At 40.0% G+C, this 16252-nt stretch overlaps 1 protein-coding gene across 2 annotated transcripts in view; it reads left to right on the top strand.

Moving 5' to 3' along the window:
- Positions 1-16252, top strand: part of UBR3 (ubiquitin protein ligase E3 component n-recognin 3) — a 124428-nt gene that overhangs the window by 37474 nt on the left and 70702 nt on the right. For both annotated transcript variants that reach the window (XM_064163291.1, XM_064163285.1), the window contains exons 12-23: positions 378-443; positions 716-805; positions 2317-2445; positions 2530-2582; positions 3358-3491; positions 3970-4057; positions 5887-6026; positions 7956-8052; positions 8695-8836; positions 12194-12298; positions 13068-13241; positions 14885-15345. In XM_064163291.1, coding sequence (XP_064019361.1) covers positions 378-443; positions 716-805; positions 2317-2445; positions 2530-2582; positions 3358-3491; positions 3970-4057; positions 5887-6026; positions 7956-8052; positions 8695-8836; positions 12194-12298; positions 13068-13241; positions 14885-15345 — 1679 coding nt within the window. The remainder of the gene's footprint in view (positions 1-377; positions 444-715; positions 806-2316; positions 2446-2529; positions 2583-3357; positions 3492-3969; positions 4058-5886; positions 6027-7955; positions 8053-8694; positions 8837-12193; positions 12299-13067; positions 13242-14884; positions 15346-16252) is intronic.

The raw sequence follows: 16252 nt of genomic DNA, 5'->3' as shown, positions 1-16252 counted from the left end.
TAAGAGATTAATTGCAGAGGTCTGCATAAGGCAAATTTCTGAATCATTAAAATGTGCAAGGGAATGAAGTAGTATGCAGTTAGTGGAAACTAAGTCCATTGCATGAAGACTAGAATAAAATAGAATAGAATGGTGGTGACAACATCATAGTTTTCCTGTTATACCAAGGCTTCCATCATCTCTTGTTTCTTACCCATACTGTGTGTATTAGTGTGCATACACTTCAGCTGGGCTGCTGGTTTTACCACTGTCTCTGGCCTAACACCCTCAGCCTCCTTCAGATTGTCTCTAGTACTGTTCTGGCAAAGATGTTTGTAGGTTTGGGGGTTTTTGATATATGATTTTAAAATATCTTTTTTTTTTTCTTCTACTTTCAGCCAGCTCCTAATCAAGTCACATTTCATTTGCCACTGCACCGTTATTTTGCCATGTTTTTAAGTAAGGTAAGCACATGTTTTAGTCACATGGAAGATGGAAATTCCCTGTTGAGTGTGATTGGATGCCATTGGAATGGGCTGCCCAGGAAGGTGGTGGAGTCACCATCCCTGGAGGTGTTCAAGAAGAGACTGGATGAGGCACTTAGTGCCATGGTCTAGTTGACTGGATAGGGCTGCGGGATAGGTTGGATTGGATGATCTTGGAGGTCTCTTCCAACCTCGTTGATTCTGTTTTTCTATGATTGTTCTGTACAGTGTGTGCTTGCTTTTATTTCCAGGCTGTCAAATGCCAAGAGCTAGATCTGGATACCATCTTGCCAGATCAAGAGATGCTGATGAAACTAATGATTCACCCACTTCAGATTCAGGTATGAGCAGCTTCTGACTTGGATGCAGATAGATATACAACAAGAACTAGTTGCTGTCTGGTTCTTTTAACCCCAGTCATTTAATATATCTAAAAGTATTTAACAAGGAGGCTTATATCTTAATTGTGGAATATCATAGTTACTAACATATGACAATAATAACTACTAGAATATACTGAGTAGTTAGGATGAACTTTTTTTTCCACTTCCTATTCCTAAAATAAAATTTGTCATTAGATACCATACTCTGAGAAGTAGATAGAAAATTATAATGATATTTGTTACTACAGTTTCAAAAGGGTAGGAAGATCTAACACTTTGAAAAAGTGGAATTGCACATTAGTGGATTATCTGCCCATGGGCCATAAGTTGAAAGAATCCCGTATCTGAAAAAAACATATTTTAAATTGAGAGTGAGTTCAGGCATGGATGCAGTGCACTCTTTGTTTAGAAATTAGTATTTATTTGTAAGTGGTAGTGAGCAATATTTGTAATCACTGATTTTATATCTCATATTTTTTTCAGCCATGATGCCTTCATCATGGTCCTTTGGGACCTGGGGGTACTGGTAGATAGTAGCTGAACATGAACCAGCAGTGTGCCCAGGTGACCAAGAGAGCCTGGCCTGGATCAGGAACAGTGTGGCCAGTAGGACAAGGGAGGTTGTCTTCCCTTGTGCTCAGCACTGGTCAGGCCATACCTTGAGGACTGTGTCCAGTTCTGGGCTCCTCAATTCAAGAGAGATGTTGAGATACTGGAACGTGTCCAGAGAAGGATGACAAAGCTGTTGAGAGGCCTGGAACAGAAACCCTATGAGCAGAGGCTGAGGGAGCTGGGGGTGTGCAGCCTGGAGAAGAGGAAGCTTAGGAGTGACCTCATTGCTGTCTACAACTACCTGAAAGGAGGCTGTAGCCAGGTGGGGGTTGGTCTCTTCTCCCAGGCAACCAGCAACAGAACAAGGGGACACAGTCTCAAGTTGTGGCAAGGGAGGTCTAGGCTGGATGTTAGGAGGAAGTTGTTGGCAGAGAGAGTGATTGTCATTGGAATGGTCTGCCCAGGGAGGTGGTGGAGTCACTGTCCCTGGAGGTGCTAAGAAAAGCCTGGATGAGGCACTTAGTGCCATGATCTAGTTGACTGGCTAGGGCTGGGTGCTAGGTTGGAGTGGATAATCTTGGAGATCTCTTCCAACCTTGCTGGTTCTATGAGCTTTGGAGTAACATGTCTTTTTAAGATTTTTATACATAGATAGATCACTCTGTTGATTTTGGTCACTTTGACTGTCTGAAATATTATCTCACATGAAAATATGGTATCTAAACTCACAGTGGTTCCTCTTCATCACTCTTTTTCCAAGAGAACTAAAATTAATATTAATTAAATAAAATTGTGTAAAGGTGTTAAGTGTTTGTGTATTGATGAGTAATAGTATATTGGTGATCTGCTAACGTTGAACTGAACAGCTGAATGTCACTGGGATGTTCATAACTCTTTATTTCAATTACCCTGAACAGGCAAGTCTTTCAGAAATTCATAGCAACATGTGGGTTAGAAACGGTCTACAAATTAAAGGACAGGCCATGACTTATGTCCAGTCTCATTTCTGCAATTCAATGATTGACCCTGACATTTACCTGCTGCAAGTAAGTTATGTTTTCCAAGAAGCCCAGCCACTGCTTGTTTGCAAACAAACTGCTGAATAAAAAGATTTTACTCTCTTTTCATAGGTCTGTGCCTCTAGGCTGGACCCAGATTATTTTATTTCCTCCGTTTTTGAAAGGTAAGATTAGAAGATAAATGCTCTTGCACAGTGTTGTAGCTGTCATTTGAGACTAAACATGCATATCTGCTTCACATCTTTAGTGGTACAACTCTGCCTACCCAAAACTAACACTTGTCTAAGGCCTCTACTGGAAGAGGTATCTCAAAGTATATCCTTGAATTTACACAGGATTGGCTTTTGATTTACAGTACAGGAGTGAAACTTCAGGCATTTTTTTCTGGCCATCTTTAGGGTTTTTAAAGTTTTACACATGCTTAGATGCAAGAAGTAGCTGAATAGAGCTGTGACACAGAAGTATGTCTGCTTTTCTGGACAGAGTGAAATAAGGGTTAGAAAACAGATGTAAGCATTAGGTTTTACATTTGCCATTTGAATGGGCTGCCCAGGGAGGTGGTGGAGTCACCATCCCTGGAGGTGTTCAAGAAAAGACTGGATGAGGCATTTAGTGTCATGGTCTAGATGGCTGGCTAGGGCTGGGTGCTAGGTTGGACTAGATGATCTTGGAGGTCTCTTCCAACCTGGTTGATTCTATGATTCTATGAAATGCTTGGTGTTTTTCTGCAGAGTAAATTACACTGCAACACATTCCATAGATAGTTAAATAAAAACCTGAATTAAAAAGTAAGAAGTTTTTCATATATGCTTTCATACATTACTTTTCTATTAATTTGGGGTTGTTGCAAATGTTACCCTGACAGCTTTGTCAGTAGACTTCACATTGTTGTTTTAATGTTGGAGAATGATGTATCTGATTCTGCTCTTTGCTACATAGGTTTAAGGTGGTAGATCTGTTAACAATGGCATCACAGCATCAAAATACAGTTCTTGATTCAGAGCATGAAAGGTCCATGTTGGAAGGAGCCTTAACATTCTTGGTCCTTCTATTAAGTCTCCGTTTACATTTAGGTAAGAACCACTGCTTCAGCAATACTTCTATGTAAATAACATGCCTCCTCATGTATATTTGACATCTAGTAGCTACCATAAAGCTCATGATCCAAATAGTGGCTTGAAGCATTCAACACTTGGTTTCATATTTGCTGGTTATTGGATTTTAATTCCTTGTTAATTAGAAATGGATGTAATATATAGAAATGGAGAAAAATGTCTATAATGGAAGTGGATGCTTTGTATTATGTTGCCACATGAAAATATTTTTTATCCTTTTCAAAAAGAAAGCAGTTTTAGTTTGTGTCTGTCTTTTCTCATTGAGGTTGTGCCTTTCATCACGTTTGCACCCTGCCCTATTTCCTTGCTGCATTTTTATAGCACTGTATCAGTACTCGATGTTCATATCATTTTACTTGCATTTAATGACAACTCTGTGCTGAATGTGTTTACAAAGCCATTAAAATAACATGATTTTAAAATATTATTTTTCTAGGAATGACAGATGATGAGATCCTCAGAGCAGAGATGGTAGCTCAACTCTGTATGAATGACAGGACACACAGTTCATTATTGGATCTCATATCCTTGGAATATATTAGCTAACGTATATGAATGAGAATGACAGGTACCTGGGATTTGGAACATGAACAACGTGTTTTCAGTTTTCATAATGATAGCAAATTGCATAAAGATACCTTTGCACATCAGCAAAGATGTTTGCTCCAGCTTTGGTTTTGTTTACCAGACATGTAATACTTGATAATAAGTTAATTTTGATATAAACCACTAAACGAGTCTTATTTTTTTTAACACTACAAAAGTCTTGTTGGCATGAAGTGAAAAGTCTGGTTTCCAGTGACACACTAAAAAGTTTAGACAAGCATCACCTTTAACTGGATTTGAGCTTTCTATTATTGCAGGTATTATGCCACTATGAAAAGAGGCTGCTCTATATTGGCTTTTGCTATCCATAGCTGAACATGCAAATGATAGCAATTTTTAATGCTGCTTTGATATCAGAGTGAAATGCATGTAATGTGTTACTGGAAGAATAGCATACTTTAGGAAGTCTTCCTGTGTCACTGCATGTGGTTTGTGTCCCCAAACAGCTGGCACAAATATGCAGGTTTTACTGCTATCAGCACATTAGGTTGCATAGACAAATTGAATAGCTTGTGGCAATTTCACAAAAGAGCTTGCAGTTCAGGAATAGAGTGAAAATATTAGGAATTGATAACAATGAAAAAGGAGGAGATTGAGAGCTAGAAATATGGAACAAGAATTACAGTGTGACCTAGGAACTCAATCACTGTCATGGTTTGGGTGTTACCTGCCCCCTACTCTTATGAAATCACCCAGAGTAGACTCAGCCAAGCTGGGAATTAGAATGAAGCTTTATATTTACAGCTTAGCATAATATACAAGCAGGTATTTACAGTCTCTACAGCTATATACTGAAATACACAAGTTAAAAAGTAATACAGAAACACAATGCCCCTCCCATAAACCAGAGTCCCCAGGAGGGGCTTCCAACCACCCTTCCACCTCCTTTCCACCCTTCTACCTTATCCTAGACTTGGCCTTACATTTAAGGTGAGTTTGGAGAATCGTCCAGGAGAGTTAGAAAGCAGAACGATTAGACAGACAGCAGATTAGGGAGAAAAGTGCAGGCAGCCAGAGCCAGAGACCAACTGTGTTATCTGTATTTATGTTCTTGTTTTCCTACATCCCAGCAAGCCTGTGAGTGAAGCAGACGTCACCAATGTTTACTTTTCACAGCCTATAATCTAATTCTTCTTACCAAAGTATTCCAGCTAGCTTCAAACTAGCACAATCACTTACAGAAAATAAGCAAAACATTCCAAGTGATTCACAGAAGTGTATCATTTTACTATGTAAAAGAAGGGAATTGTTTGTAAAAGCAATAATTTATCACTGAGCAGAAATGTCCTTACTTGTAATAGCTACTTCTGATTTGGGGTAAGGTCAGAAGATCCATTCAGTGTTGCTGACATAATGAGAAATAACCAATCTGAAGATGGAGAATGACTTACTGTGTTTATGGATCTGAAGTTATTCACTTGTTTTTTTTGCCTTTATGTGTAAATGCGAAAGTGTAGTAAATGAAGGCAAGTACAAAATCTTTATGCACACTGTGGATAGTAGGTTTTATTTCTTGAGCCGAATGCATAGCAGTTGGCTTGCTTTAAAAAGTTTAACGTCCCAGCTTGGAGACTTTGATTCACTTCAGTGATACTGTTCTATAGCAGCTGGAGCCGACAGACCTCTTGTGGTCAACACAGAGCACTGTCGAAATGTAGAGTGGTGTGAGTGTCTGAAAATGTGAGAAGTAAAATAACTGTCTCCTGCAAGTAAGTTAACTTTGCTTTCCTTAACACAAACATTACATTCCAGAAAATCCCAATCCTAAAAGTGGTATTATTCCAGGAAGCTTAAGCTTTGAGTCGGTCTTGTCAGCAGTTGCTGATTTTAAAGCTCCTGTTTTTGAACCTGGAGGTTCCATGCAACAAGGAATGTACACACCTAAAGGTATGGTAATCAGTGTCCTCTTAAAACATACGTAGTGGCATAGAGCTTAACGAAAGACAGCTCATCAAGGTGATAAACTGTACCCTCCTCCACCAACCCACAAAACCCCCAACACCAAATCCCCACAAAACTTACTTGACATTTTCATTATTGTCTATTGCTTATATTGAAGAGTTATTGCTAAAGACTGTTTATAGTCTTTAATAAATTAATTGAGATTCTCATATCGGTAAAGTATCCTTAGTAAGCAAGGGGAAAATGGAGAACTGAAAAAATGTTATTTGTATTTTACTGATCTGCAGATGAAGTCACTCACATGATTTAAATCAGTAGAATTTAGAGCTCTTTGCACTAATGAACTGTCAGTTATGAGGTGTTCTCTTTGACCTGTATATATTCATCATTAAAGATACTTAAAGTAATTATTTCTTTTATATTTCTTAACTATCCTAGTAGCCTGTATCAGTTTTTTTCCAGTCAATAGCGAGGGTCTAGAACAAATTTCACACCAAACTGGCTGTAGATTATTGTCCTATAATTCTACAGTGCATACAGTGCAAAAATGCTACATTTCTTCCCTGACCAGCTTGTCATCTAAATTGGGCTCAACATGATATTAGTATATCAAAGGAAAGGAAGGATTTAAGAACTGGGTGTTCCATTACTGTTTCCTGTCACTGAGCAGATAAGCTTGTGGGAATGCTTCATGTGCTTTGGTTGTACTTCAGCTCCTGGCAAAGCTGAAGAGGGATTAACTCTTTCCTCCTGCACATACCTCCCTAGAGAGGCAGAGTTGACAATTTTGAGACTTTTTTTGTGTTTAGATTCTGATCTTCTGATGTTCATGTAGAAACCAATACTGTACCAACTTGTTTACCAGTTTTTATAGTGGGAGAGTAGTGAATCAGTGAAGCTCTTGCTCTTTTATACAACTTAACAACTAAAGTTAAGTTGTATAAAGTGATCTTATAAACTCAAGAATTTTGGGAATTGAGCATGAGGCAATGGGATGAGATTTAAGAAGGCTAAGTGCAGGGTTCTACACTTCAGCCACAACAACCTCAAGCAGCACTACAGGCTGGGGACAGAGGGGCTGAGAGCAGCCAGGCAGAAAGGGACATGGGGGTAGTGGTAGACAGCAGCTGAACACGAGCCAGAAGTGTGCCCAGGTGGCCAGGAGAGCTAATGGCATCCTGGCCTGTATCAGGAACAGTGTGGCCAGTAGGACAAGGGAGGTTATTCTGTCCCTGTACTCAGGACTGGTCAGGCCACACCTTGAGTGCTGTGTCCAGTTCTGGGCTCCTCAATTCAAGAGAGATGTTGAGATACTGGAATGTGTCCAGAGAAGGGCAACAAAGCTGGTGAGAGGCTTGGAACACAGCCCTGTGAGGAAAGGCTGAGGGAGCTGGGGGTGTGCAGCCTGGAGAAGAGGAGGCTCAGGAGAGACCTCATTGCTGTCTACAACTACCTGAAAGGAGGCTGTAGCCAGGTGGGGGTTGGTCTCTTCTGCCAGACAAGCAGCAACAGAAGAAGGGGACACAGTCTCAAGTTGTGCCAGGGGAGGTCTAGGCTGGATGTTAGGAGGAAGTTGTTGGCAGAGAGAGTGATTGTCATTGGAATGGTCTGCCCAGGGAGGTGGTGGAGTCACTGTCCCTGGAGGTGTTAAGAAAAGCCTGGATGGGACACTTAGTGCTATGATCTAGTTGACTGGCTAGGGCTGGGTGCTAGGTTGGACTGGATGATCTTGGCGATCTCTTCCAACCTGGTTGATTCTATAAGTTTTTATTATAGTAAGTAAGAAGTAGTAAAAATACTGTATTTTGCTGAAAAATATTAATATAATAATAGAAATTTACATAATTAAAGCTAGTTAAGAAGTTGTCAGTCCTTTAAAGAGAATTTTAACAGGTGACTTCTTTTAAACAACAGCTGAAGTGTGGGATAAGGAATTCGACCCTGTCATGGTAATACTTCGAACGGTTTACCGTAGAGATGTGCAGTCTGCAATGGACAGATACACAGCATTGTAAGTTGGATCATTTCTAGAGATGTAACATCAGATTTTGGCTACTGCACAGTATTATTTTATGTTGTTGTCACCATCTGGTATTGCTGATCATGTTACTGATGTTTTCAGGTCTCAGATCTGTCCTCGAGGGAATAGTTCAGAAATATACAGGCAGCATCACAGTTTTGGTTATCTTAGTCTATTACTCTTCCATGGATGTTTAAAAGTACTTCTGAAGTGCTGTGGACAAAGTAGTGAATATCATCACAGCTAAAATAGTTGATGTTTAATTGTGAGCTACAAATGTAAGAAAATTTCCATATCTATTTTGGTTTATATTTAGGAACACAAAGCACAGTATTACAGAGTTGTGGTTTGAATTGAAGTCTGTGAGGTTTTTCTCAGTGTATTCACTCATGAAAGAAACCACAGGGGAACTAAATTCTGATTTAAATACAGGGAAAAATACCTCTGGCTTTCTAAAATTCTAAGAAGCAAGATTATTTGGTCTGAGTTCTGTCTTTTAACATTCTATCCTTTACAATATCTTGCCAATTCTGAAGTTTGTCTTGGCAAAAGAAGTGGAGTGTAGTTACTTGTAGCTGCGACAGCTGTCTACCTTATTGTGGTATTTAACACGTGTCTCCTTTGTTTCAACAGTTTAAAGCAAAGTGGCAAATTCCCTGGGAACCCCTGGCCACCTTACAAGAAAAGAACACCTCTGCATCCAAGTTACCAGGGTCTCATAAAGCTTTTACACTGTAAAACCCTGCACATCGTGCTGTTCACGCTGCTTTACAAGGTACATTGATAATCCTCACTCCTTAATTTACACCTTTTTTTTTAGAACAGGAATTCTCAGAAGTGTGATGTCTTTAATAGATTATTTGGAGTAGTCAGGTTCACATTTTATTTTCTAACTCTAGTATTAGATGATTTTTTATTATTTCATAAATGATTATTTGACTAGATCAGGTGCCCACGTGGATGAACAGGCCTGTTCTGCTTTGAGGAACACTGTTAACCATCAGTTACCATTTGAATTGTTCTATGATGGTTTCAGGGAGCATGATGTTGTGAGTGAAGTTCTTTGGCTCCCATTACAGAGTAGATATCAGTAGCCTGTTCAAATACATGCAGCCTTGATGGCCTTAAATGCTCAATGGCAAATGTCTCATAACTGCAATTCGTTCTGAGGACATTTCCCAGGGCCTTTGAGTCTTTGTACTTGGAAAGTGCTTTCAAAGCAGCATGATGCAGAGGCATATGAGGGACCGTAAGAAGTGGTTTGACTGAGTAGTGCTTTTCATGGGCATATTTCCTTTTGTGCTCTTTCAGGTGCTCTGAGGTTATTGCCATTTTGTTCTCTTTAAATCTAAATATTCTCAAGAGGAAAATTGTCCTTTTTTTTGTATCAGCTGCACTGACTCAATGCATTGAAAGCTTGTTAAAGTAAAAATGTGGGCATTCAGTAATTTAAACATAATGTTATTTATTATTTGTAATATTAAAAGATTATGTGAAGGTAGTTGTGAATTAAATTCATGTTAACTTTTCTGGTGTTTGCAGTTATCCAGGCATTGCTTATAGGACTGGGACTTCCTGAGTCCTTATAGTGACTTCACTGGCAAAAAGCAGGAAAGGCTGGATGCAGTGATTTGTCTGTAGCTGACAGTAGTGGTGTTTGTACAGCTTTGATGTTAAAATGCAGCTTAAGGAGGCCTACAAGAAAGCTGGGGAGGGATTTTTGAGGATGTCAGGTAGTGATAGGACAAAGCTAGAAACGGGTAGATTCAGACTGGGTGTTAGGAAGAAGTTCTTCACCTTGAGGGTGGTGAGACCCTGCAACGGGTTGCCCAGGGAGGTGGTGGAAGCCCCATCCCTGAAGGTGCTTAAAGCCAGGCTGGATGAGGCTCTAGACAGCCTAATGTCGTGTGAGATGTCTCTGCCCCGGCAGGGAGGTTGGAACTAGATGATCCTTGTGGTCCCTTCCAGCCGTGACTGAGTCTATGATTCTATAACATATAATGACAGAACCCAGGAGGAGTAATAGAGGTAATCCACTTCAGTTATTGTGCAGGCATATGCATGCTATTTATTCATCTTTTAACTGCAATCATACCCACTGATCCTGTTCTGGCAGGGGGCTTGGATTAGTTGATCTTTTGAGGTCACTTCCAACCCCTAGAATTCTGTCATCATGTGTGAAATAGTAACAATTTTAAGGTACAAGTTTGACTGAAAAGACATAAAATTGCATTTTGCTTCTGATGCTAAGAGGTTAGTTTTCTGTAAACCTCAAAATCATTTTTAGTCATCTTAAAAAAAAAAAAAATACAAAGTGAAGAGTACAAAGTGTATTTTCCAGAAGATTATTTTTTGTTAAGTTTGGATATATTGAAGTCTTAATAAGCTGAGTGAAATAATGATTTTCTGTCTTTTAAATACAGCACTGCTGTTGATCAATCACATGCAAAATTAACATATTTTGTTGTAGTGTTCAATGACTACAGCTCTTCAATAACAGCAGTGTTGTTGCTCTTACTGTTCTTGATCTACTTGGATTTTTTTTATCCTCTACCATAATGACTAATCAAGTATTTTCATAGAATCAACCAGGTTGGAAGGGACCTCAAAGATTATCCAGTCCAACCTAGCACCCCGCCCTGGCCAATAAACTAGACCATGGCACTTAAGTGCCTCATCCAGGCTTTTCTTCAACACCTCCAGGGATGGCGACTCCACCACCTCCCTGGACAGTCCATTCCAATGCCAGGTCTCTCTGGCAGGACCTTCCTCCTAACATCCAGCCTATACTTTCCCCGGCACAACTTGAGACTGTGTCCCTTTGTTCTGTTGGTGGTTGCCTGTGTCTCAGATTTTCTACCCTTCCTGGTGTGGAGATAAAGGTTGTGGAGAGTATGTTAAATTTCTTCAGACTTGAGTGTGGATGCTGTTGGCTATGCAATTTGTTTACCTAGACTTTGGTAAAGTGTTTGACCTTGTTTCCCACAGCACTTGGAGAAACAGGGTGCTCATGGCTTGGATGGCTGGACTCTCTGTGTGGTGAAAAAAGTAGTTGGATGGTCAAACCCAAAGAGTTGTAGTGAATGGAGTTAAATGCAGTTGATGACTGTAAATAAGTGGTGTTCCCCAGAGCTCAGTACTGTATCAGTATCTGTATCGATCTGGATGAGGGGATTGAGGGCACCTTCAGTAAGTTTTCAGATGACACCAAGTTGAGCAAGAGTGTTGATGTGCTTGAAGATAGGAAGACTCTACAGAGGGACCTGGTCAAGGCCAATTGTATGCCCACTCCTTCACTTGGATCACAACAACCCCATCCAATGCTACAGGTTTGGGGCAGATTGGCTGGAAAGCAACCCTGTAGAAAATGACCTGGAGTGTTGACAACTGACTGAACATGAGCCAGCAGTGTGCTCAGGTGACCAAGAAGGCCACTGGCACCCTGGACTGTATCAGGAATAGTGTGACCAGCAGCACCAGAGAAGTGATTGACCCTTGCGCTCTACACTGGCAAGACTGCTCTTCAAATAAGCTGTTAGGGTCCTCACTACAAGAAGGTTGTAGTGGGTCCAGAGAAGGGCAGTGAAGCTGATGAAGGGTCTGCAGAACAGGCCTGAGGAGCGCCAGGGGGAACAGGGATTTAGTCTGGAGAAAAGGAAGCTGAGGGGAGACCTTCTTGTTCTCTACAACTACCTAAAAGAAGGTTGTTCTCTTCTCCCTGCTAACAAGTGATAGGATGAGAGGAAGTGACCTCAAGTTGCACCAGGGGAGGTTTAGATTGGAGATTAAAGAAACTTCTTAAATGAAAGGGTTATTAAACAGTGGAGTAGGTTCTGCAGGGAGGTAGTTGAGTTGCCATCCCTGGAGGTCTTTGAAAGATGCAGAAATATGGTGCAGACTTGCTAATGCTAGATAATGGTTGGACTCAGTTATCTTAAAGGTCTTTTCCAACTAAATCAGTGTTTCTGTGATAAGAGACTCCTGGCTACTGTTTTTACCTTCTCATTTAGGTTAGAGTTATCCATCAAGTTTTTGTCAGTGTTTGGTTTGTTTGGTTTTGGCTTTTAATAGGGATTTAAAAAGTATTAAAGATAAAACCTTCTAAGATGTGAATGTCTCTTTTTTGGTCTAGATATTAATGGATCATCAAAATTTGTCAGAACATGTGCTTTGCATGGTGTTGTATTTGATTGAGCTGGGACTGGAAAATTCTCCAGAACAGGAGTTAGATGAAGAGGTAAGAACAAATGCCATCCTTTTCATTAAAACATGAAAAGTATTGGCTAATCATTCAATACTCTTTAAAATTGATGTTAAAATATCACTATTTCAAAGGAATTGGAATAAAGCAGCTTTATTTATATACATAAGCAAGGATCAACTAAGAAATGGTTAGATCTTTACCATTCCATAAATTAGTACTCAAAATTGGGTGGAAAAAAAAGATTACTGGATCTACAGCTCCTTTAAATTTCTAGATTTTCAGCTGAAGCCTTTATCACTGAACATTTTATTGCTAAAGCTTCATATCTTCTAAAACACATGAAATAGCCAACATCTTTAATTGGACTCTGATGAGAATTTGAATCTGAAGAACCATTATTTTAATGATTCCGGATTCCTTTCAAATATGACTTTCATAATTCTTTTTGCTGTTTGACTTTTCTTAGCTGACTAAAGATCTGCCACTTTTTTCACAGATTGACTTCTGCATAGTCCACTTTTCTTATTTGCATTAATCTTAACTTGTACATCTTTGGATTACTCTGAGTCATTCCTTTTACTTCTGCCAGGTAGCACTGATGCCCAAATAAAATGTGTAGATGTTTGTGTTTGTCAGACCTGTAGTCCTCGTGGGAGGCATCAGGCATACGATAATTAAGAGGTAAATCAGCTTTAGTGAGGTACATCACATCTCGTGGAGACACAATTGCCTCTGTAGACCAATTATAGAGCAACATGTATTCTTGCAACACCTAAGAGCAAATGCTTGGTCTTTGTCTTAGGAATCTGCAGGTGGACAAGAGCGCTGCCATGATAGCTGGTTTCCAGGTAGTAACTTGGTTTCTAACATGCGTCACTTCATTAACTATGTCCGAGTAAGAGTACCAGAAACTGCTCCAGAGGTAAAGAGGGAACCACCTGCAAGTACAAGTTCTGATGGTTTAGCTTCATCACAGGTAAGTACAGACAAGTACTGGTCCTTTTCCTTACAGCAGTTTAAGTTCTTGCCTGTTTTGACGTTTTTTGTACAGACAAGTGCTAGTCCTTTTCCTTACAGCAGTTTAAGTTCTTGCCTGTTCTGCCTTTTTTTTGTTAGGATTATTTCATTTATCTTTTTAATTGATTTCTCAGGCTAATTTTTTTTCTCCAGTAATCTCTCCTTAGTGTACTGACAACTGCAGTAAAAGTTATTTAAAATGATAGCTCCTTCCAAGTGATGTATTTAATGCCTTTTTTTTATGCTCAATCTACCAGAGTTCAAGGCGGAAGAGCCTCCAGAGAGAGGTAGATGTGTGTGCAGTTTGTTCTCCTAAGCAATTAACTAGCAACGTGGCTTTAATTGTGCTCACCTTAACATCCAGTGAAATCTTCTAATTTTCCTGAATTTCCTCTTAATTTGTATTGCAAGGACTCATGCTTCTCTCATGTTCTTGAGTGTAATCTTAGGTAGTAGCCTTTTAAGCAACAGAATACCCTTACATTTTTAGTATGTATTTGAAATGAAAGGTTTTTAATCAATGCTGTTGATAGCTTACAGCTTACTGCTATTGATAGCTTAAAGCTTTGTATTTAGGCTTGGTTTGTTTTGCCAACATACTACTAACGTTTAATAATGTCAAGCAATATTAGCTTTCTTGAATCTAGGTAGATTTAATCTTACACTGAAAGTACATTTGAAGTGATTAATGACAAGTGTTTGTGTTTTGTTTTTTTCTTCTTTTATGAAAACAAAATGAATATGTAAGTGATGGACCCTGAAAGATTTATAGCCAATAGATAATACAATCTGTGTGTTAGGCCTGCTTTTGCATCTTATGTATAAAGCACTTCAGATAACTCTGCCATATGCAGTGAAATAGAAGGGAAATTTCTTTTGGATGTTCATGTTAGAAAAACAAATCAAAAATCAAAGTAGATAGATGAGATGAAATAGATTAAAACGTAAAGAATGTAGGTGAGATGAGTGTCAGAATCTCATTTTTATGTTTCATCTCTGAAGTATTTGGTATTTCTTGGCTGCCCAGCCTTCTGAGAAAGAGAGTAAGATGTAAACTCATTCTGAATTTCACGTGTTAATTATTCGAGAAACATTTCTCTTCTGTGGATTCAGTATATGGAAGTTGCTTTGCTGTATTCTTAATCCAGGACTGAAAGCCAGGGTAGCACAGAATGGAAACATGGGCATGTGTTCTGTCAGTTAATGTAGCTGCACTCATCTGCTCATGTGCCCTGAATAGCAATCTTGCAAATACAGCTATGTGGCTTCTGGATCTCAGCCAATAAATCCCCATAAAATGGACACTGATTATGAGGATGCTTGAGTTTACTCAGGTGTTTCTGTGTGGGATTGTGAATTAAATTGTGCAGCAGTGCTCAGTAGACTTTGTTAAACACATTGAAATAACTTTAAGATACTGAAGTTCTGAATATGCCACAAAAAAAGGAAGTAGTAATTGGAGAACAGAATTCTGAGTTTGACAAGAGGACAACTCATTGTTAGTCGTTTTGCTGTGGGTGATATTTCTGTTTTGTAGTTGGCTTTTCTTGCATAAAATCTATACTTCTGGTTTTGATGTTCTTTTTTTTTTTTTTCCCCAAGAACTCGGGGACAGCTCAAGTCTTCAGCCTGGTTGCAGAACGTAGGAAGAAATTTCAAGAGATCATCAATCGAAACACCTCTGAGGCAAACCAGGTGGTTCGGCCCAAGGCATCAATGAAATGGTCAGCACCTGGTGCAACTCCACAGCTAACAACAGCCATTCTGGAGGTCAAGGAAAGCATACTGTCCTTGCTGATTAAACTGCACCACAAACTCTCAGGAAAACAAAACTCTTACTATCCTCCCTGGTTGGATGATGTGGATGTTTTAATCCATCCGGAAGTTCCGAGGTACTCTCACGGTGATGGAATGACGGCCGTAGAAAGAATTTTACTGAAAGCTGCTGCACAAAGCAGATTGAATAAAAGAATCATTGAAGAGATATGCAAAAAGGTGACACCACCTGTACCACCAAAAAAGATTAGTTCTACAGAGAAGAAAACACTGGATAAAGAAGAAAGGTAACATAAATATTAAAGTAAAGGGGCAGAAGGAGGGCAATGTGTGTGGTGTATTTGTTGATTGATCTGACTCTAGGTCTTCTCTTTTATTAAAAGAGTAAGTCTAGAGTTCTCTATCCATTTTGAGTATATGTGATTTACATGGGTACTGAGGAAGAACTTACACCTTGCTAATTGAGGTCTTTAAATTAGAAAACTTGCATAGTTCTTGTACTGGTAGATAGTAGCTGAACGTGAGCCAGCAGTGTGCCCAGGTGGCTGAGCCAGTGGCATTCTGGCCTGGATCAGGAACAGTGTGGCCAGTAGGACAAGGGAGGTTATTCTTCCCCCACACTCAGCACTGGTCAGGCCACACCTGGAGTGCTGTGTCCAGTTCTGGGCTACTCAAGAGACATGTTAGGATATGGGAACGTGTCCAGAGAAGGGTGACAAAGCTGGTGAGAGGCCTGGAACACAGCCCTGTGAGGAGAGGCTGAGTGAGCTAGGGGGTTGTTTGGCCTGGAGAAAAGGAGGCTCAGGGGTGACCTCTTTGCTGTCTACAACTACATGAAGGGAGGTTGTAGCCAGGTGAGGGTCGGCCTCTTCTGCCAGGCAAGCAGCAACAGGACAGGGGGACACAGTCTCAAGTTGTGCTGGGGGAGGTCTAGGCTGGATGTTAGGAGAAAGTGATTTGCCAGAGAGTGATTGGCATTGGAATGGGCTGCCCAGGGAGGTGGTGGAGTCACTGTTCCTGGAGGTGTTCAAGCAAAGCCTGGCTGAGGCACTTAGTGCCATGGTCTAGTTGACTTGGTGCTAGGTTGGACTGGCTGATCTTGGAGGTCTCTTCCAACCTTGTTGATTTTGTGATTCTCTCCCTTCTTGTTGCTGTGTGTTCTGTAAACAAAGGTGCAGAATTAAGGTCACATTT

This window comes from Pogoniulus pusillus, chromosome 2 (assembly GCF_015220805.1).
Source record: "Pogoniulus pusillus isolate bPogPus1 chromosome 2, bPogPus1.pri, whole genome shotgun sequence".
NCBI classification, from domain to species: Eukaryota; Metazoa; Chordata; class Aves; order Piciformes; family Lybiidae; genus Pogoniulus; species Pogoniulus pusillus.
Note: the sequence above shows the minus strand (reverse complement) of the source record. Positions and strands in the feature narration are given on the sequence as shown.